The sequence below is a fragment of the Budorcas taxicolor genome, chromosome 16 (genome assembly GCF_023091745.1).
Source record: "Budorcas taxicolor isolate Tak-1 chromosome 16, Takin1.1, whole genome shotgun sequence".
In the NCBI taxonomy this organism is placed as follows: domain Eukaryota; kingdom Metazoa; phylum Chordata; class Mammalia; order Artiodactyla; family Bovidae; genus Budorcas; species Budorcas taxicolor.
In genome coordinates, this window is record NC_068925.1 from 81,046,097 (window position 1) to 81,066,747 (window position 20,651).

The 20,651-nt window shown below is 57.3% G+C and overlaps 1 protein-coding gene across 4 annotated transcripts in view; it reads right to left on the reverse strand.

Annotated features, from left to right (window-relative positions):
• PPP1R12B (protein phosphatase 1 regulatory subunit 12B) overlaps positions 1-20,651 on the reverse strand; it is a 173,311-nt gene that overhangs the window by 81,674 nt on the left and 70,986 nt on the right. For 3 of the 4 annotated variants that reach the window (XM_052653523.1, XM_052653526.1, XM_052653525.1), the window contains exon 13: positions 15,370-15,549. The exons of the other annotated variant lie outside the window; for it this stretch is intronic. In XM_052653523.1, coding sequence (XP_052509483.1) covers positions 15,370-15,549 — 180 coding nt within the window. The remainder of the gene's footprint in view (positions 1-15,369; positions 15,550-20,651) is intronic. 4 annotated transcript variants of the gene reach the window in all.

Below are 20,651 nucleotides of genomic sequence, written 5' to 3' on the forward strand. Positions count from 1 at the left end.
GAAGGACCAGACGTGGAGCCAGACGGCCGGGGTTCGAACCCTGGCCCCGCAGCACCCATGCTAGAAAACCCCGGACAAGACATCTGAGCACTCTCAGCCCGAGGTCCTCACGCAACGAGGGCATTCCCGGCTGCCACCGCCTCTTCACCCAGCACCAGGGCAGGTGCCAGGGACGGCCCGGCCGCTGCTTCCGGCCACGACCTCTCCATCCCACGTCAGAAGCTCAGCAGTGATTTGGGAAAGAAAGAAAGGCGCTATAATATCCACGCCACCTAGTCTATTAAGGAGCTCCCCTAATCAGTTTTCCCGGAAGTAGATAATTCATTTGGAAGAGGCCATAATGCCCTTGGCGCACTTTCAGCACAGGCCCCAGGGCTCTCTAAGTAAACTGCAGTACGCGAGGCAGCCTGAAGAGCAGGCACCAAGGGGCCTCCCAGGACTGCACAAGGCTGTGAGCCCTCGTGATGAGGATCGGCTCTCACCCAGAATCCACCCACAGGCGCTGCTTTCTGCAACAGCGCTGGGGAACCCTGCGTCTGAGCTCTGCTCTGAGCTGAGAGGGGGCTGATGGTTCATTTCAAACCGGGAAGGAAGCAAGATAACCATCTGCCTATAGCACCCGTTCCATTAAAATCACTCCAGCCTTGAACGCCAAAGCCACTTCCACAGGACAGTGTTGTATTTATGGAGGCCACCCTACAGTGAGTTCACGGGTGCCAAAAAGGGAAGACAAGCACCAGGGGGCGGCAAGGCTGCTCCATCTCACTCCCAGGCTGCACCTGCCAGCTGGCCTGGCCCACTCTCAAACATCCGTCCCTGACTGCAGGATAGACCAGGTCAAATGCAGCCTCACCACAGCTTTTTCTCTTTTAATCAGAAAGAAAGAAAATCCAAGTCAACACACAAAATATTTACGGAAATAACTCAGATCTTCAACAATAGCGAGGATGCTGAATTACAGAACATCCACACGCTACAAGACAAACTGGGCTATCACGTGTGCGTGAACCTGCAAACACTGGTGTCTAGACTATGTGAAGACCTTGTACCAAGGTTTTAAAAAAGGGCCAAATTCCAACAGGAAAAAAATAAAGCATATAATAAAGGAATTTACAAAAGAGGAAACCCCGAAAGCCTTATAAACAAAAGAGACGTTCACTTTCACTAGTAATCATGAAATGCAAATTAACACAAAGAGAAGCCACTTCATCTTCCTTTGTCTTTACAAACCCACCGACATCATCAAGCGCACCGTGGGCTGCAGAGAACTGCACGCTCACCGCGGCGGGTGAGACCAGGAGCAGGCAGGGTGGCCTCTCCAGAAGCTGCACCCGGCTCCTGACAGCGGGCCTCCTCGGGAACAAACGCCCTGGACAGAGCGCTGCACGGGCGCAAGGGGCCAGGAGCGAGGGTGCACAGCGCAGCTGCAGCGCCGGGGGGCACCAGGCAAGCGCCCTGGATGCCCATCAGTAGCAAATGCAGCTAACCCAACTGCACTGCGCTCACACCATGGCCTCGGCGAGCCATGAAAATGGACAGACAGACCCGCTAAGTGAGAACAGCAGGCTCCAGACTGCTGTGCAGAGACCACCACAATTCACACACACAGTGAACCCTTGTAAAAGGATGGTATGTGTGCACACGCGTGAAGTAACGACTGACAAGATCTGAAAATGGTGACGGCCAAACTCACAGCAGTGGCCCCTCGAGGGAGGGGCCAGGGAGACGGGACTGAGGGGCCACAGCGGTGTGAACGAGATTTTAGCAACTTATTTTAAAAATTGAAGCCAGTAGGCAAGACACAGGACTTGATAGGGATAAAAACTGATATGTTGGATGTTTTAAATATGTAACAAGAATATTTTAAAAATGAAACATGGCACAGCTTCATCTCCAAGTGAGTAAAACTTAAAGACGTCAGCAGAGGTATTGCGGGATGGCGAGACTATGCATGCCTCTTCAGTTCAGTCGCTCAGTCGTGGCCGACTCTGCAACCCCACAGACTGCCACACGCCAGGCCTCCCTGTCCATCACCAACTCCCAGAGCTTGCTCAAACTCATGGCCATTGAGTCGGTGATGCCATCCAACCATCTCATCCTCTGTCGTCCCCTTCTCCTCCCGCCTTCGATCTTTCCCAGCATCAGGGTCTTTTCCAATGAGTCAGCTCTTCCCATCAGGTGGCCAAAGTATTAGAGTTTCAGCTTCAGCATCATTTCCTGTAGGATGGACTGGTTGGATCTCCTTGCAGTCCAAGGGACTCGCAAGAGTCTTCTCCAACACCACGGTTCTAAAGCATCAATTCTTTGGTGCCCAGGTTTCTTTATAGTCCACCTCTCACATCCATACATGACCACTGGAAAAACCATAGCTTTGACTAGATGGACCTTTTTTAGCAAAGTAATGTCTCTGCTTTTAATATGCTGTCTAGGTTAGTCATACGGAGAAGGCAATGGCACTCTACTCCAGTACTCTTGTCTGGGAAATCCCATGGATGGAGGAGCCTGGTAGGCTACAGTCCATGGGGTCACGAAGAGTTGGACACGACTGAGCAACTTCACTTTGACTTTTCACTTTCCTGCACTGGAGAAGGAAATGGCAACCCACTCCAGTGTTCTTGCCTGGAGAGGACAGGGGAGCCTGGTGGGCTGCTGTCTATGCGGTCACACAGAGTTGGACACGACTGAAGTAACTTAGCAGCAGCAGCAGCAGGTGGTCATAACTTTCCTTCCAAGGAGGAAGCGTCTTTTAATTTCATGGCTGCAGTCACCATCTGCAGTGATTCTGGATCCCAGAAAAATAAAGTCTGTCACTGTTTCCACTGTTTCCCATCTATTTGCCATGAAGTGATGGGACCGGATGACATGATCTTAGTTTTTTGAATGCTGAGTTAAGCCAACTTGTTCACTCTCCTCTTTCACTTTCATCAAGAGGCTTTTTAGTTCCTCTTCACTTTCTGCCATAAGGGCGGTGTCATCTGCGTATCTGAGGTTACTGATGTTTCTCAGTTCCCAAGGGAGGGGGAGGGCAGGGTTCCCGAGGGCCGTGCAGGTGGAGAGGGAGGGTGCTCTGATGTGTTCTCAAGGGGAAGGGCAGATAGGACTCGAGGAGGCCTGGTCACTTCTAGGGAGAAGAAAAGAAGTCTTTGATTTTCATGTTCCTCAGCAGAGTGACATCTATTCAAGGCCTCTAACAAGGACAAAAATATGTAAGAGCAAACAGACTTTGCCCGCTCTTTCTTGCCTTTCAGAGTCAGAGGGAAGGCAGTGGTTTGGTTCATTTGCTTACACCCTCATTCTGAAGAGAAATTGAGAACGCAAGGCAGTGCATACCTCCAGCATCACCCTGAACAGATGGAGACAAAATAGAGGGAAAGGAAACGAACGGCCAGGAAAACAACGGCGAGGGTTTCCCTGGCGGCTCAGGGGGAAAGAACCCGCCTGCCAAGGTAGGAGGCACGGGCTTGATCCCTGACCCAGAAGATCGCGCACGCCGAGGAGCAACGAAGCCTGGGAGCCACAGGCACTGAGCCCCGATCCCCTAGAGCCCTCTGTAGCCAGAGAGAGGCCTGGACGCAGCCACGCAGACCCAGTGCAGGCCAAGACAAGTAAGTAAAATTACACACACACACACACATGCACGCACACACAGACACACACACACACACAGACACACACAGACACAGACACACACACACACGCACACAGACACACACACAGAGACACACACACACGCACACAGACACACACAAACACAGACACACACACACACACGACCAGCGAGAGTCCTGGGCAGCCCCCGGCAGTCAGGCTCCGTGGCGTCAGGAAGGTCCCAAGAAAGGAGCCCGGAGGACGCGGAGGGGCCTGAGCAGCTGGTGGCGGGGGCGGCCCCAGAGGAGCAGAGGGGCAGCCAGCAGGGGCGGGAGGGCTGCGGGAGCCAGAGGAGGGAGAGGACGCAGGGCGCGGAAGACACAGGCTCCGGGGGCACAGGCGGAGTCGGCGGCTAGGCGTGGGGTCGGCGGGAAGCGGCAGGGCAGAGCCCCCGGCAGCAGGTCTCAGAGGGAAGAGGCGGCGTGAGGACGAGGGGCACCGGCCCCGCCTCGCGAGCGGCACGGGGAGCGGGTGACGGGCGGCTGGCACGGGGGCTCCAGGCCAGACGGTGGCGACGCGCCCCTGGGCGGGCACCTTGGCCCAGGGACATGAGGAGGCAGCCCTGCCATCCCCAGCGTTGCTCGGGGCGCCCCTCCTCCACGTGCTTCTTCAGGGAGGAGCCGAGGTCCCCTCCGGTCTCCAAGCTGTCACCACACTTTATCACAGGTCAGCAAAAGCACACGGGAACCGTGAGTCACGCTCTACTCCCCCCGTTTTAAGGTCGGAAGACTAGGGTTTCTTCAGAGGAAACAAAATAAAAGTGAGGCTGCTCTACTGCCCAGCGTGAACAGGGAGCCTGAGGAAAAGCGTCTGAGGAAGAACCAGAGGCAGCGGCTCGCCCAGGTGACTCCGGCAGCCAGCCCCAGCTCTTCAGACAGAGGTGCCCCCCAGGCTCTGGGGCACCCCCGTGGGCGCCGTGTGCGGGCCGAAGACACCGCAGGCGGCTTCCAGGAGCCCTGCGTGCCCTTTGGCCTCAGACGGGACAGAGAGCTTCCAGTCTTTGTTCTCAGGATGGTTTCTCCCAGGCCACATACTCACGTCCTTCAAAATCAGAATGCCCAGAGCCCTAGGCCTGCGCCCACACTGCCAGCTCACGGCGCCCAGGGCCCAGTGGAGACTGGTGCCTCGGACGCTGCCCCGCGGGGTCAGAGCAGGGGGCAGTGGCGTCCCGGAGGCCTGGCTTTGAGCCCTGGCTTTGCCATGTACCAGCTCTATGACTGTGGGCAGGACCGTAGTCTGCCTCCACTTTCTTATATGCACTAAGGGAAAGTACTATTCAGCTCACAGTTACGAAGGCTGAATGCGTCTGGGGGAACTGGTATATAGTAAGTGTTCACAAACATCAACCCCTCAACCTGTCTAGGCCTTCCACGCCTGAAGGCAGCTTGGGTCCCCCTCACTTCATGACCTTCTCTAGGTAGGTCATGTGTAGGACCACCCACCCTACACAACCCGCCTTCTCCTCCGAGCGCCTCATACACCCCCCGCCCCGACAGCCTGCTCCCTCACGGCCTCCGAGGCGGGCACCTGGCATCCCCAGTCTCGGGGCATGAAGCACGCAGGGCTCTCATTTTAAACCCACGGCTCCCGGCACAGCAGTGAGTGTGTGGCTGACGGAACGGCCACCTCTGGTCTCCAAGTGGACCGGAGCTAAATTAAAAGGCAACCTCGAGGTGCAGGGCCCGGGAGCCCTCCCCTGCGCCTGCCGCTCTCACCAGGAGGAGAGTCCACCCGCCTGGACACCCCCGGGAAGGAATGACCCAAACACAGAGCAGCAAGGTCTCAGGGGCCGCCTTCCCAAGTCACCACGGTCACCACACGTGCCTCTGCTGCCCCCCGCTGGACACGGGGGTCACTGCACAGCAGCGCGCTGGCCCCCACCCAACACCCGCGTGCTGTGCGGAGATCGCAGCAGGACCAGCCCCCAGGGAGCTCCCGCGGCAGCAGCGGCAGCCGGACCAGCCTGAGCACTGGGCCACAGAGGCGCACGGGGAGCGGACCCTGACCTCGGCCGGGCCTGGGGGAACAGAGCCAGCAGCGGGGTTGCTGTCAGGAGCTCTCCCAGGAAGAACAGAACTTGGTTCAGCAGAGAAGGGGACAGCGGCCATCCCAGAACAGAGTCAGCGTGGACATCAGACACACGCGGGGACGTCTGGGCTTGCTACCTGCAACGTAAAGTCGGGCAACTGCCAGAGACACACGGGGCAGGGGGATGGGAGGAGCAGGGAGGGAAGGGTCTGGCTCCCGGAGGCCGAGTCCAGAAGGTCCCACGGGCAGCGACTCTGTGGGCCGAACCGACGACCCAGCAGCAGAGCCTCCTGCACGGCCTGACCTGGTACCTTCTGAGTTCTGTCTGGAACCTGGTCCTCTGCGCACCCAAGACCATGAGGGGACGACTCACACACACGGGAAAACATTCACTGCCATTAAGATTCAATCTGATTGTCCAGTTTGTAGCAGGCGAATAGCTTCTACCCGGAGCTCAATGCATCAGTCTCTTCACTTTATGATTTCCTGTTCAAAGGCCAACTCAAGTGGTGCCTTATACCTTCACACCCCCACACCAGCTTGTCTCTCTGAGGTAAATATCTGCCATGTTTTATTTACTTAAAATATATGCTGCTGCTGCTGCTGAGTCACTTCAGTTGTGTCCGACTCTCTGCGACCCCATAAACGGCAGCCCACCAGGCTCCCCCATCCCTGGGATTCTCCAGGCAAGAATACTGGAGTGGGTTGCCATTTCCTTCTCCAATGCGTGAAAGTGAAAAGTGAAAGGAAGTCACTCAGTCATGTCCCACTCTTCACGACCCCATGGACTGCAGCCCACCAGGCTCCTCTGTCCATGGGATTTTCCAGGCAGGAGCACTGGAGTGGGTGCCGCTGCCTTCTCCAAAATATACGCTATGTGACGCTTAAGATGAAGCAACACAACCAGCACCTGAGCGCCACTGTCCACCGCGAGCACGCCGCCGCTGATGCTCATCTCAGCAGGACACACACGCTTCAACTTCCCCAAACGCCCATCTGCCCCCTGCCACCCTGACCTCCGTGAGCAGGCCCGGAGTCGGCACACAGGTTCACACACACTGGGACGGAGGAGACGCCAGCGGAGGTACACACGGGCTCTGGCCCGCACTGCATCCAGCCCTCACCACTTCCAGCCCCAAACACAGCACCCGAGCAGCGTGCACACCTGCCCGCCTCCCGAAGAACCGGAGCGGAGGGCGGACAGCGGAAAAGGCTCCGGCCGTCAGGGTCTCCGGCAGACTCACCCGCCGCTCCCACACTCAGGCCCCGCGCTCGCGGGGGCCCGGGGTGGCACGCCAGCCGCCCGCAAACCTGGAACAGCAAGATCCACTTCCCGCACCTCCCATTTCTGTAAATCCAGGGGCGGCAAGGACTCCACTGCCAGGTCAAGTCACAGAGGGGAGAGGTCGGGCACCCAGACACACCGCCACACACCTGGGCCCTGCAGCGGCGTTCCCGGAGCCTGGTTTTCAACAGACAGGTGGCCGCCCCTCTGCGGCCCTCCCCTAGTAAACACCAGAGCTCGTTTCGTGAGGTTGTTGCAAGCGACCATTTCCCTAACATGGGGAAATCACCTGGTATGGGGTGGGCACGGCTTGAGTGAGGGCCCAGCATTCCGGCCCCTCCCACTGCGCACCGGCACTCACAGCTCTGAAAAAAGCAGCCCCTTATCAGGAGAAGATTAGCTGTGAACTCAGGGCTGGTATCAGCCCGGCGCTGGCACTGTGGGGCTGGGAGCAGGGGCAGCGGCCCCAGGCCCTTCTGGACACGCACGTCCGGCGGGGAGGGGGCGCTTTGGGAGCTCCGCTCCTGAACTGCTAAGTGGTGCTGAGCAACCATGCCACAAGCGCCACTGTCTCCGGACCCAATGAGTGCGTGTCTCAGGAGCCGCGTTTAGTAACAGAAAACAGCCGTTCCCTCCCAGGCCCCCGGGCTCACTGCAGCAGCCCTCGGCAGGCACTGCCCAGGCCTGCTTTTCTGGAGCTGCTGGGGGGCTGGACACCGCTGTGCTATGTTTAGACAGCTTCCCGGAGCCAGGACGCATCACACCTCCACTGAAGTGCACCCCTCAACAGCTTTCCGTATATTAAGTTATGCGATCATCACCATAATCAATTTTAAAACACTGGAATCACCCCCAAAAGAGACCCTAAACACGCTAGCAGCTCCTTCCCACTTGGCGCCGTTAAACCCAGATCGGCTGCGTCTCCCCCTGCGGCATCGGCTGTGAGCTGGCGGTGACGGCAGGACCCCTGCTTCACCCTGCGGGGGACAGGCAGGGCTGCCACGCGTGCTCCCCTTCAGCTGCAGACATCCCTCCACGGTCACCGGGAGGCACCTGTGGACCCGGGCACCCTGTGCCTGTGCGGCACGTGGCCGGGCGGAGGTGCCCAAGCGACCGGGACCACACTCGGGCAGGTGCAGGGGCCACGGCAGCAAGATGAGGTGGCTGACGTCGGAGCTCGGGACACACGAGAGGCGCCCCCAGAACCAGTGACACTCGACGCTGCACGGCAAGGCGTGTGCTTGGTGACCAAACGGTGCAGATGGCCTCCTGACATGGAGGAAGCGGGTCACGCAGCTGTAGTCTTTAACCGCCGGTGAGTCAACGTGGCAACTCGCCACACAAGCAACCCAGCAACCCGCAGTGTGGCCAGAGGCGGGCATGGACCGACCGCTACCCAGCCTCGCAGGCAAAGGAAACACTCATTTCAGAGTAAAGCTCAGAGGCTGGAGGAGCTGGGAGCCCCTTTCCAGAGTACCTCCCCGAGCTGACCACTGCCTCGCCTTCAGCATGGAGACTGAGATGAGTCAGACAGCTTAAAAACCACGACTCAGAGTTTAAGCCTCTCGCATTCCAAAAACGAGGCCAAATTAGTCTGCTGACAGCTTCTCTCAGCGGAGTAACTGCCCAGCTTACTAAGACCCCGAGGAATTCAGGAAGGTCGACCCATGTGGTGTGCATGACTCGGCTGTAAACAGATCACGCAAAGCAAGTGCGCGGGAGCTATTTGGGAAAGAAAAATAATTTCAGTTCATGCAGAGAGAAAACATTTTGGTTATTTCTATAAGAAAAAAAAGTGCGCCAAGAAAAACAAAGAATGTAAAATTCAGGGTTGGGGACTGTGGGAGGGGGAAGCTGGAGGAGACGCCGACCAAGAGGATCCCAGGCAGGCGCTCTAATATTAGAGCAGGGTGTTTACAGGGTTGCTAAGGAAAACCTGAGGCTGCAGGGATGCGCGGCAGCTGCTCCGGCCACACGCCCTCCCCACCACACCTCTGGTCCAGCAACCCTGCACAGTCCCACAGCCCCGGGGCCTTCAGGCCTGGGAGCAGCCCCGGAACGGTGTGCAGGCCTGGAGGGCCATGAGGTGGAGACGGCTGTGCTCCCGTCACAGGTAGAGATGGACTGGCCCCGGTACGGAACCTTCTTTTTTTTTTAAATCCAAAATAAGAAATGGTTAGGAAGTTCAACGGGGAGGAAAAGAAGCTTGAGACATGGCCCCCACCGCCCGCCTCGATGCTCTTGGGCCTCAACATTTCCACCTGCAACCTGGGGCCGTAACCCCCCTTTCTTTCCATCGGGCAACAGGAGCGTGCCAGGCACAGGGGTGCTTTTCAGGGGGAAAAAAAAGAAACTTTGTAAATCCAAGATTGTGCCCTTCTCAAAGGTAATAAACTTCCAGAGGTCCTGCCCTGAACTCATGCAACAGAATCATAAATTACCTAGACTCCTGCATATGGTGTCTGGAACCACTTAACTATCAAGGCTGCTCCTCAAGGACTGCGGCCTCTTCAAAGACACATCCTCACAGAGACCTGTCCACAGGGTTCGCCGGCCCTCCACCGCCATTACAATAGTAACACTTCATCCCTCTACAACTCTGGAAAATACAGCAAAAAATAAGTTATCTCTCATCCCTGAGAAGAGCCCGGTGCTGGCCTTTCCCGTGTGGTCACCACGCAGCGTCGCAGCTGTGCCCTGGGCCAGCCCCCGCGCTGACGCCCGGGGCCCTATCTGCAGCTCGCAGGCTGAGCGCAGGGCCCCGCAGGGGACGGCTGCAGCTGCACCCACCGAGCCAGGGGGGCTGCTCAGAGGTGGGGAGCCGGTGCGCCGGGCACGGAGACCCAACCCCAGCTCGCAGGCTGCGGTGACGCTGCAGAGGAGATGCTTCCTGAGATGATGCCCCCCCTGGTCGGGTCCCGCTGTGAGTGGTCTGAAGGCCCGTGGACCCGACACTGTCTCCAACGGGGCCCGAAAACACAGGCCCCAGGCCTCCAGTTCCCAGCAGGAGCCGGAGTGCCGCTGCGAGGACCCGACTTCAGAGGAAGCTGCGCGTCAGGCGAGAGTGAGCACCCAGCATGTCTCCTCAGAAGGAAAATTCAGTTGTTTGCAAAACATGGGATTTGTTTCTCTTTCAGCCTGTGTTTGTCGGAAGGAGACACTGAATGGCTTTGATTCTGTAAAGGCTTGAATGGCATGTTTTATTTGGTGAAGTTGCTCCCCAGCTGCACACACTCCAGCCCACAGCCTTGCGAGCAGCAGCTCGGGCTTCTCGGCACAGACACACGGCACCACCAGCTCCTGCCCACCCCTCGGACACCGCAGTCTCCCAATTATCCCAGCGGGAGACCACTGGGGCTCCTGTGAAAATCACAAGGATTCCGTGGACACGGAGAGTGGGGAAGGCTGCAAATGCTTGCCCTCCCTGCCCTGAGGCTGGAGAGGAAGCCTGGTCACCGTCTGACTGCAGGTCAACAAGCTCACTTAGCCACAGAACACGACTTCTTCATCTAGACCTGCTCCACAGAAGACGCCTGGGCAAACGCCGCATGGCCTTACCACCCCCAGCGTCAGGCACAGTGACCTGTTCCTTGAGGGTCTCATGTCCCCTCTAAATCAGCGCCCGCCGCCCATGACCAACCCCCAAAACTTGAGCCCAGCACCTCCCTGGGCAGCTGCCCTGCGCCTCCGACCCTCACTGTGCGGCCGGCCCGTCCACACACCCGACCTCGGACCCGCGGCTTCTGGGCGGCCTGCTGGCCTCCTCAGGGACTCATGGGCCAGCTCTCCTGGGACCGCGGCTCCTGACACCTCCGCCAGGCACACGGCAGCCTCGCCAGGAGGCTGCCACATGCTCAAGCAGCACTACTGGACACACGAGCGTGCAGCAGACCCTCCTGTCCCAAGAAGTGCCCCTGACCCCTCACCTGACTGCTCTGCCTACAGACCTGCCTTGAGTACCACCGCTCACTTCCAGTTACCCTCACCGAGGATAAAATTCACACTTTATGGCAAGACAAGAATGACGCAGACCTAAAACGACTGCCTCTGTCCTCTGGCCCCCTCCCTCCACTGTGCAGCGTGTCTGCCTTTCACACAGGCCAAGCCTCTGCCGGCAGAAACGCCTGCTCAACCACACGCAGCGGTGGCAGCAGCCCTGACAAGGCAGCCCCTCAGAGAGAGCCCTCCTCCCGGACGGAGCCGTGAGGGTGAGCAGACCCGGGTCGTGCCGACCGCCAGTGAGACGTCGTGGACGGGCACATGGCCTGTGTCCCAAACCTCACGGCACTGCTGAGCCAGGACCTCCAACGGGAGAGCCATCCTCGGGGCTTCCTGAGACGGTCCTCCAGGTCACACTCCTCCCGTGTGGCTCCGGTAAAATCCTGCGGGCTGACTGTGCTGACGTGACCAGTCGAAGCACAGGCTGCGGTTTCTGCCAGAGCTCACAGACCCGGACCCCGCGCTGCACGCGCCCTCGCAGGACATGCCTGCCCCAGCACTCGCAGCATTCCCTGCGAGGGGGTCTCTGGAGGGGACAGCGGCATGGAAATGCCTCAGACCCCAGGCTGCACACGTGCTTCTTTTCGAGGTAGTTTCGAACGTGTCTGTGCCATCCTGGCCCCCAGACGTCCAGAGTGCACACCTGGCTTCTATGTTAAGACTCTTGGCTTGGGATTTCCAAACTGCACGCGTAGTAAGAATAGCCCGAAGGAGATTTTTCTGACGACAAAGACTACTGTAAGCACAGCAAGCTACACTCAGCGTCTTGTAATAATGTGAAACGGAAAAGAGCCTGAAGAAGAAAATAACACACGTACGTATTCTTTAAAATCGTGAGAAAAAATTGAAAAGAGTTTTCCATCCCTGCCCAGACCCCTGACACTGCTCTGGAGCAGGGGCCAGGACCCAGGCAGCCCAGACGGGCTCCCGGTAAATGGTCTGAGCCCACTCAGGCCCACAGCCCGGCATCCTGCGTCCACACTGGGCGCCAAATCCACGCCTCCAGCCCCCAGGCCTCAGGCTGCCCCGGGCCACGCAGACCACTCTGGCTTTTGGGGTCTCCTCACGTCTGCCCCCTGGGAGCCTCCTTTCCTTTTTCCCCGCTCAGGTGCACTCTGCTACGCTGACCGGGGAACAGGGTCCTTGTGGGCCCACCTAGCACGCTGGGGAGCTGCCCTGAGGGGGCTCCTCGTCCTCTCCTGCCACGGCCACCGCCCCCTCCATGCCCCCTGCTCCCGTCTGCAGAGGGCCCCGACGGGTCGCCTCACCCCCTCCCCCATCGTTCCTCCCTGTCCACTCCACACACAATGCTAAACCAGAGCTCAAAAGACAGAGTTTTAAAAAATGTAAGTCAGACCGAGTTATTATTATTTTTTGGCTAAAATCTTCCATGGACAGATGACTAAGAAATTCTACGCTGAGGTATACACCCAAGAGAAATGAAAATATGTACCTACACAGAAGCTTGTACCTGAATGTTTATAAACAGCCAAGAGGCAGGACCGATCCACATGTCCAGCAACTTATGCATGTCAAACAAAATGCAGAACAGCCATGCAATGGGGCAGTGTTCACCCACAGAAAGAAGAAAGTCCCGACGCACACCACAGCACGGAGAGTCTTGGAGACAGCAGGCCGGGGAAAGAAGCCGGTCATGGAAGCCCATGCACAGACTGTGCTTTGGGGCGATGCTCCAGGTGGGGAGCTCCAGAGAGGCAGAGGGCAGGAGCAGGGAGTGCGGAGAGCAGGGACCCGGGCTGAGAGCGAGGGGCCGGGTTCCTCTCGAGGTGATGAAAGGCTCTAACGTGGACTGGTGATCCTACCTGGCGACCACCGCGCATCTCTGCAAGGTGTTCAGAACACTCTTCCTGAGGCCGACGACGGCTCTGAGAGCAAGCCCACACTCCTCCCGGCTGTGGCCGCCCGCCCCTCGCAGCCCCGGCCTGCCCTGGGGCCTCAGCCCGGACCCTCCACACGTCAGTCTCCTCCAGGGTCTCTGGAGCACGGAGCGCCTCGCACACGGCCCCTCTGCAGGGCCTGCACGCGCTGCCTGGAGTGCGCACCCACTCCCCGCAGCTCCCAACAGGGCGGGCCTCGCACTCCTGGCCTGACTTTCCCTGAGCCCCCAGGAATCCTCTGCCAGGCCTGTCGTAAGAACTCAGGGTATGTGTGAGACACCTCGGCTGCGTCCTCTCACACGCGCTGCTCCTTGAGGAGACGCGCTGCATCGCACGCTGCGCGGGGTGCCGGGCTGCCGCTCCGTAAACACTGCAGCCTGCACGGGCCTTCTGTAGCAAGCCCACGGTCCGCAGCAGGTTACCGCTCAGAGGCTACAAACTCCCAGCGACAGTCGCCGTGTCCCCTGCTCTCCCTGCGGCTCCCAAGCAGGAGCGGGGCAGCCTGCAGCCCCTGGCTCAGCCGTCCTTCAGGGCCCGTGGTCCTGACGGTGGATCTAACCCATTTCACTTGTCTCCACTCAGGAGCAGTTTTCAAAGGGAGCTTTTTTTCGGCCAATGAAAGGTTACTTTTGCACTTAGTTTCTGGGTGAAACTAACAGTGTCCAAGTCACATCTGAACATGAAGCTCATGAACGCTGAACACTGAAGACTCGGTCTATTAAAGTTTCTGTTGGCTCTGCAATCTGTTAGCCCAGAAAACAGAATCTCCTCAAGGTTTACGTAAATAAATGAAAAAAGAAGGAAACGAAGAAGAAGAGCACTTTTTCAGCTTGCTCTCCTTCCATCTCGTCCCAGAAGGCAGGCCTGTGAGCTCTCTTTACAGAACACCAGCATCTAGAGTGTGCGGCTCACTGTGTCTGAGACGACAAGATGCTCGGACAGGCGACACATGTACACACGTCCACAAAAGCAACACTCCTTCTTCCCGATATTCAAAATAAAATGAAGCCAAACTGGAATCTAAATTTTGCTAAGATTTCACTTCTTTTTATAGTCTTAAAAAAGGGATAATTATGGCTTCAGTCTTCAATTCCCAAATGGAATGCATTCTATTTTTCACCACTTCTTCAAGTGGGAGAAAATGGCCTATCCATTTCGGTCGATGCTCCAAGGTCTCTCAGGCCGGACGCTTAGTTCAGTTCAGTCGCTCAGTCGCAGCGTCTGACTCTGCGACCCCACGGACCACAGCACTCCAGGCCTCCCTGTCCATCACCAACTCCCAGAGCTGACTCACACCCATGTCCATTGAGTCGGTGATGCCATCCAACCATCTCATCCCCTGTCATCCCCTTCTCCTCCCGCCTTCAATCTTTCCCAGCATCAGGGTCTTTTCAAATGAGTCAGTTCTTTGCATCAGGTGGCCAAAGTGTTGCAGTTTCAGCTTCAGCATCAGTCCTTCCAATGAATATTCAGGACTCCTTTCCTTTAGGATGGACTGATTGGATCTCCTTGCAGTCCAAGGGACTCTCAAGAGTCTTCTCCACACCACAGGTCAAAAGCATCAATTCTTCGGTGCTCAGCTTTCTCTATAGTCCACCTCTCACATCCATACATGACCACTGGAAAAACTATAGCTTTGACTAGAGACACCTTTGTTGGCAAAGTCATGTCTCAGCTTTTTAATATGCTGTCTAGGTTTATCATCACTTTTCTTCCAAGGAGCAAGCATCTTTTAATTTCAAGGCTTCAGTGACCATCTGCAGTGATCTTAGAGCCCAGAAGAATAGTCTGCCACTGTTTCCATTGTTTTCCCATCTATTTGCCATGAAGTGAGGGGACCAGATGCCATGATCGTAGTTTTCTGAATGTTGTGTTTTCAGGCAGCTTGTTCACTCTCCTCTTCACTTTCATCAGAGGCTCTCTAGTTCTTCGCTTTCCGCCCTGAGTGTGGAGTCAGTTCTCTCAGCTCCTCCCTAAAGTCTCTGCGGTCAGCTCTCGGCTGCTCCCTCCACCCCTCCAGTGAGCCTACTCAACAGCCAGCCACTGGCCACCGCCCATTCGTCACGCACTGTCCTCTGCCTTTTCTGACATGCTTCTCAAAGTAATCCCCACTGTACATCGAGCTCTGCTTCTCGGAGCCTTTTATCACATCCCTGCTCTCCTTTGCTGCCAGAGGTGCGCGCGGGCCGCGCAGTGTGGGACTGAGACCCTTCCCTGTGCTCAGGGGCTGCAGCGCCAGGGGAGACAGGGCCTGAGCGGGACCTCTCTCCCATGAGACGAGGAGACGGAAGACACGCCTGTATCCGTAACGGAAGAAGCGCGTACGTTAAATAATCAGCAGTAATTAAAATCTCCACCGAAAGTCTCTGAGAGACAGAGTACAAACCCAAGCCATAACAGAAAGCTCTGCTTCCAAGAAGCCTCTGAGCTGGGGACTCACTGTTGCCACCCGCCCCGCACCTCCTACCTCCTGCCTCAGAGCAGAGCCCACAGGGGGCAGGGGCCACACACCTCCTCCTCTGCCCGGCTTCCGCAGAGGGCTCGGGGCCAGGGGCGCAGAGCGGCGCGGCGGCTGGAGCCCCACGGACAGTGCTGGGCGGGGGGCGGTTCGTGATCACACAGAGCGGGCTGCTGCAGGCGACGCCGTCGGCTCTCTCTGCCGTGGAGTCGGCCTGGGACCTGTAAGGGGTCCTAAAATCAAGAAGGACACAGCAGAAAGGGAACGGTCAGCACACAGACAACACCGCCCTGGGACCTGTGAGGCGTCCTGAAGGCAGGAAGGACACAGCAGAAAGGGAACAGTCAGCGCGCGAACCCAGACACACACACACACACACACACACACACACACACACACACACACACAGACACACACACAGACACACACAGTGCCGCCCTGGGACCTGTGAGGGGTCCTGAAGGCAGGAAGGACGCAGCAGAAAGGGAACAGTCGGCACACACAGACACACACACACATACAGACACAAACACACGCCCAGCACCGCCCTGGCAGAGGGCAGAGCCTTGAGGAGGGCTCGCCCAGAGAATCTTCTCGCTCAGAATTTGTCTGTGGTTGGTCTGTTTTCTTAATTCTGAGCTCTTAAATCTTACAACAGTGATTATGCTTTCAATCTGACATCTTCTGCCTAAGGAGTTATGTTTCAGGAAAAAGGAAAAAAAAAATTTTATTTGAGATACAAAAAAATTCCATTTAATCAACTAAGGCACATGTATCGACACACACGAGTGCGCTCGGACGCCTCCTGAGCGCCCCCAGGTCTCCACACCCACACACACAAGACGACACCAGGCCACTTACACCACCCGCAGCCCCAGGCAGGGGGCCCCGAGGGGCCGCGGCCGACGCCAGGCGACCGTCTTCCCGGATCGCCCAGACACCCTCGGGAGCGCTCTGCGACCTCACCTAGCAGCGCGAGCGCTCTCTCTCCAGGGAGCCAGTGCCTGGCTGCCCACAGTCACAACTGCAGACAGGAGTGACCAAACAGAAGCTAACGGGATCCTGCATGCAGCCCTGAGACAGACTGCCCATGGGCAAGCTGTGCAATTACGCTCGTTCACATGAAAACAAGATCTTTGTTTCTTAACAAAGACTTCAGAGCAGCCGTTGGCTCTGCACCCAAAAAGCCATCGCTTGTGACGTCACAGCTTGTTGCTGGGGTAACAGAGACCCAAAATTGATGCCCACAGAGACAGGGAAGCAATGGAAGTAATAAATGCTAAGAACCTGTTTTTTTCACCTACTTACAACCACCACAAACGCTTTAAGTACCTATAAGCTCATTTTCAAATAATCACATCATAGTAAGCTTGAAAGAATGATCAGATCATAAAACTATCAATACGGTACCTCGATACAAGGATAAAAATAGAGCAGCTCTGAACTGGCGTCTAAGAAACACACAAGCCGCTTCTCCAGAGGCAGCTGATAGCTCAGGAAAAAGGTGAGATTTCACATTCACTTTTTTTTTTTTAAAGTGAAGGCAAATAATTCCTCAGACTTCCAAGATGTTTAAGTCTCTAGGAAGCACTAATAAAATTAACCAGAAACAAAGGTATAAAAATTTACAATCATCGAAACTTCACATGAAATTCTGCTTAGTTAATAACATGCTTTGATTGCTGCAATTTCTTATGCTGGAGAAATGCCAAGGATTTTATTTTGTCAAATTACAGAATATGACTTTTATGATTTTGAAGTGCATAATTTTACAGACTGCTGGGATCGGAAGCAGAAATGCTCCGGGGCTCTGGAACCACCTGGGGCCAAGCTTAACCTCTTCCATCTCTCGTCCTCTAAGGGATAATGATGACTGCGAGCGCAAGGTCTTGCGAGACTAAATAAGACAGACCCGCGGAGCAATCGGGCTTCCCCGGCGGCTCACACAGTGAAGCGCCTGCCTGCAGTGCGGGAGACTCAGGTTCAATCTCTGGCTCGGGAAGATCCCCTGGAGAAGGGAATGGCAACCCACTCCAGTATTCTTGCCTGGAGAACTCCGTGGATTGAGGAGCCTGGTAGGCTACGGTCCACGGGGTCGCAAAGAGTTGGACACGACTGAGCGACTTCACTTTGCTTTTGTTTTGCTTTGCTTTGTGGAACACTTACTATACCCAGAATAAAAGATAAACTCAGTGGAAACAAAAAAGTGAAAAAGAGCCCCGAAACACACAGACCTAGGCTCAGCCCACCTCTGCTCCTTCCAGCCTCGTGACCGCGGGCAGATGGCTGCGCTCTCGGCCTCAGTTTCCTCATCTATAAAGTGAGGCTGCCGCTCACATGCTGGAGGCCTCCTCTGGACCGAACAGGACACACCCACATCCACGCTCCTCACTCCAGGCCCTTGGGGCTCAGGGCAGCCATGTGCCCAGTTAAGAATCCACACGCGTCGAAGTCTCCCCGGCTGCTGGAGGGAGCCAGTGAGGCACAGGCAGAAGGCTAGTGCCTCCAGGGAAAGTCTCAGCTCAGAGGCATTCCCTCGTGGCATACCGCCTGTCTCCTCAAATGGCCTAGAATGCAGCCGTGATGGGAGAGTTCTAGCAGCTACTCTGGAAGTGGAAGCCACGCTCTAACCACTGGGACTTGAGCCACGCGCCAGCCCTGTCTTGGGGCCGTCCTGACTGAGAGGGAAAATGAAGACGCATCACCCCGGAGTCACTATTGCCGGGTGCACCGTGCGTGTGAGTGGACCAGGTCCTGATGTCACGCTGTTTGGCCCGAGCCCCGTGCCTGGTCCAGGGAAGGCTCAACACAGGGCAGCTGCTACGCCTCCTCCGCTCCCCCTCAGGCCACGCTCCGAGCTCTGGGAGCCTCTCTGCTTCAGCGTCGTTCCGTGCGGGGACAACACACCTGTCCCCACAGGCTAGCGCCCTGTGCAAACGCACCGTTGTGGGGCCTGGCGTGTGTGCACGCGGCTGCAAGCAGCGCCCAGCAGCGGGCAGCACCGCGCCGGGAGGACAGCGTCAGGCGGCCCCAGCACAGGCGCAGGTGGCACCGCCCTCGCTGATGCTTCGCTGCCTGCACCAGCTGCAGGGACGGGAGCAGAGCGGCCCTGGCCACACCCGGGGAAGGGCTCTGACCACAGTCACACCAGCTACGGCCGCAGTGGAAGCTCTGCGCCGCGTCACACGCCGCCTGCCCGGCTGCCGCTCAGACGGGCCGGACGCCAGGAAGACACAGCTGGGAAGAGACCACCAGCGCCACGGCCTCCCCTGTGGCCCGAGTGCTTCCGAAGCAGGACCGAGCCTCCTGCGCACCGGGGTCTGAACGCTGTCCTCCAGAAAGAGGCACAGAAGAGGCCTGCTGAGCACTACAGAGACTATAAGTGAAGGTGGGGCGGTTGTGACCTCCGACCTACCACACAGTCTGAGCCTGGACTCGCGGCCCCGGCAGGGCTGCTGAGAAGTGAAAGCGGTCGTATTAAGCGGAAGCCTGAGCACCCCTCCACTGACAGGACAGGCAGCCTCGGGTGGCTGCTGCACCCACGCCGACGGCGCACCTCGGGCCAAGCTCGGCACGGCGCACCTGTGGGCGGCCCAGTGCTTACCTGCCATGGTGCACAGACCAGCAACGTGCCCTGCGGAGGGAGGCAGCACGAGTGGGCTGCGATGGGCTGCAAAGCGGAGACGGAGGGGCCACTACGCCCAGCACGGGACGCACTGCAAAACGGCACACGGTCACTTCCTCCAGGACACGCGGTTCACCACCCGCCCAGCGCCACCTCCCCACCCAGCTGGGTGCTTCACGCAAGTTGGGCGGAGGAGGAGGACAGGAGGGGAGGTGCAACAGGAGGAAGCAGGATGCGTGGACGCAGTGGGCCTGAGAGCGGAGACCGGAGACAGCCGTTTCATTAGGAAAAAACTCCAACAACCCCCAAGACAGAAAGTCATGTGAGCCCAGAGGCCTCCCTGAGACAGAAGCACCACTGCAAAAGCTCAGAGGCGCTCTGGCGCACCACGGAGAGAGGCCAGAGGCCAGGGCACCGAGGGGCCAGGGGCCCACGTCCACGCAGCAGCACCCGGGGGTGGCGAAGCTCAGCTTCTCTGCTCCACCGAGACACACAACCACCACCTCAGCTGCAGCAGGCAATCATGTGAGTCCGAATTTATTTAAAAACTTGACCATAACAGCAACCTGGAGGTGTGAACAAAAGCGGTCAGGAAGACTTCTTGGGCAAAAGACGCATCTTACTGGGCTGTACAAAAGGAATTCCTGCCTAGAAAGGAAAACGGGAAGTTTCCGAGAGTTGGCATAGTCCAAGAATGATAAGTACCTACTCGCGCTTTCTGTCTGAAACAGCGACTGTGGATGATTCTTTCCTTTGGAAAGATCATAAAATAAGATGCGCTCTCAGACTCGCTCGCACAAGGAAGCGCGCTCCCGCCCTAGAGAAGCGGCCCTCCCCCCACCCCAGCTCTCGGCTCACCAAGACTGTGCAGACGGCATCTGCCCACCAAACGCCACTCCCTCCATGCGTCCACGTCTCAGCCTACCACAGTACCCCAGCAGGCCGGAACAGCAACCTCAGCTCTCAGCTCACCAAGACTGTGCAGACGACATCTGCCCACCAAATGCCACTCCCTCCATGCGTCCACTGAGACATGGATGCGGAAGCCCCAGCCTACCACAGTGCCCCAGCAGGCTGGAACAGCGACCCCAGCCTCCCCTCCCCTAGGGCTAGGACGCCATTCTCCTTGATAACTCTTCTTAGCCTTAGATCCAACCTAAGGAGCAGGAAAGCATCGACTCAGACTAAGGCCTCGGCCCATCTACTCGCGGTCACACGGGGGCTGCAGGCCTCAGCCCTGAAGACAGGCAGGCAGCAGCCCCAGCAACGCCAGGAGCGTGGAGGCGGCGGCGCAAGCCCCGGCACCCCCTGAACCGGGCGGGCGCCCCCTGAACCGGGCAGGCGCACTGTCCAAGCTGAGCCTCCTCTGACAGGACACGGAAACAGGCAATAGCGGCTCTCTGATTTCCGAGCAGTGCCCACGTTCTGATGTTGATTGGTTAATAAGATCCTTCCAATCAAATGAAAACAGTTTTTAACCCGAACACAGTCTGTGGCCAAAGCCTGTATCCCTCAGCCAACCAATCACCAAAACGCCTGATGATGAAGACTGTGGCACGAAGAGGCAGGTGGAGGGGTTAAGACAGCGGGAGTGAAGAGAGAATTCAGAAGAAGCCCCGAGAGTCAGACTCTTCCGCGTGAGCAGCAAAGTTTAAGCTGAAATATTAATTGTATCTTACAGCTTCAGGGTTCTGGCAAAGGTGCGCTGCT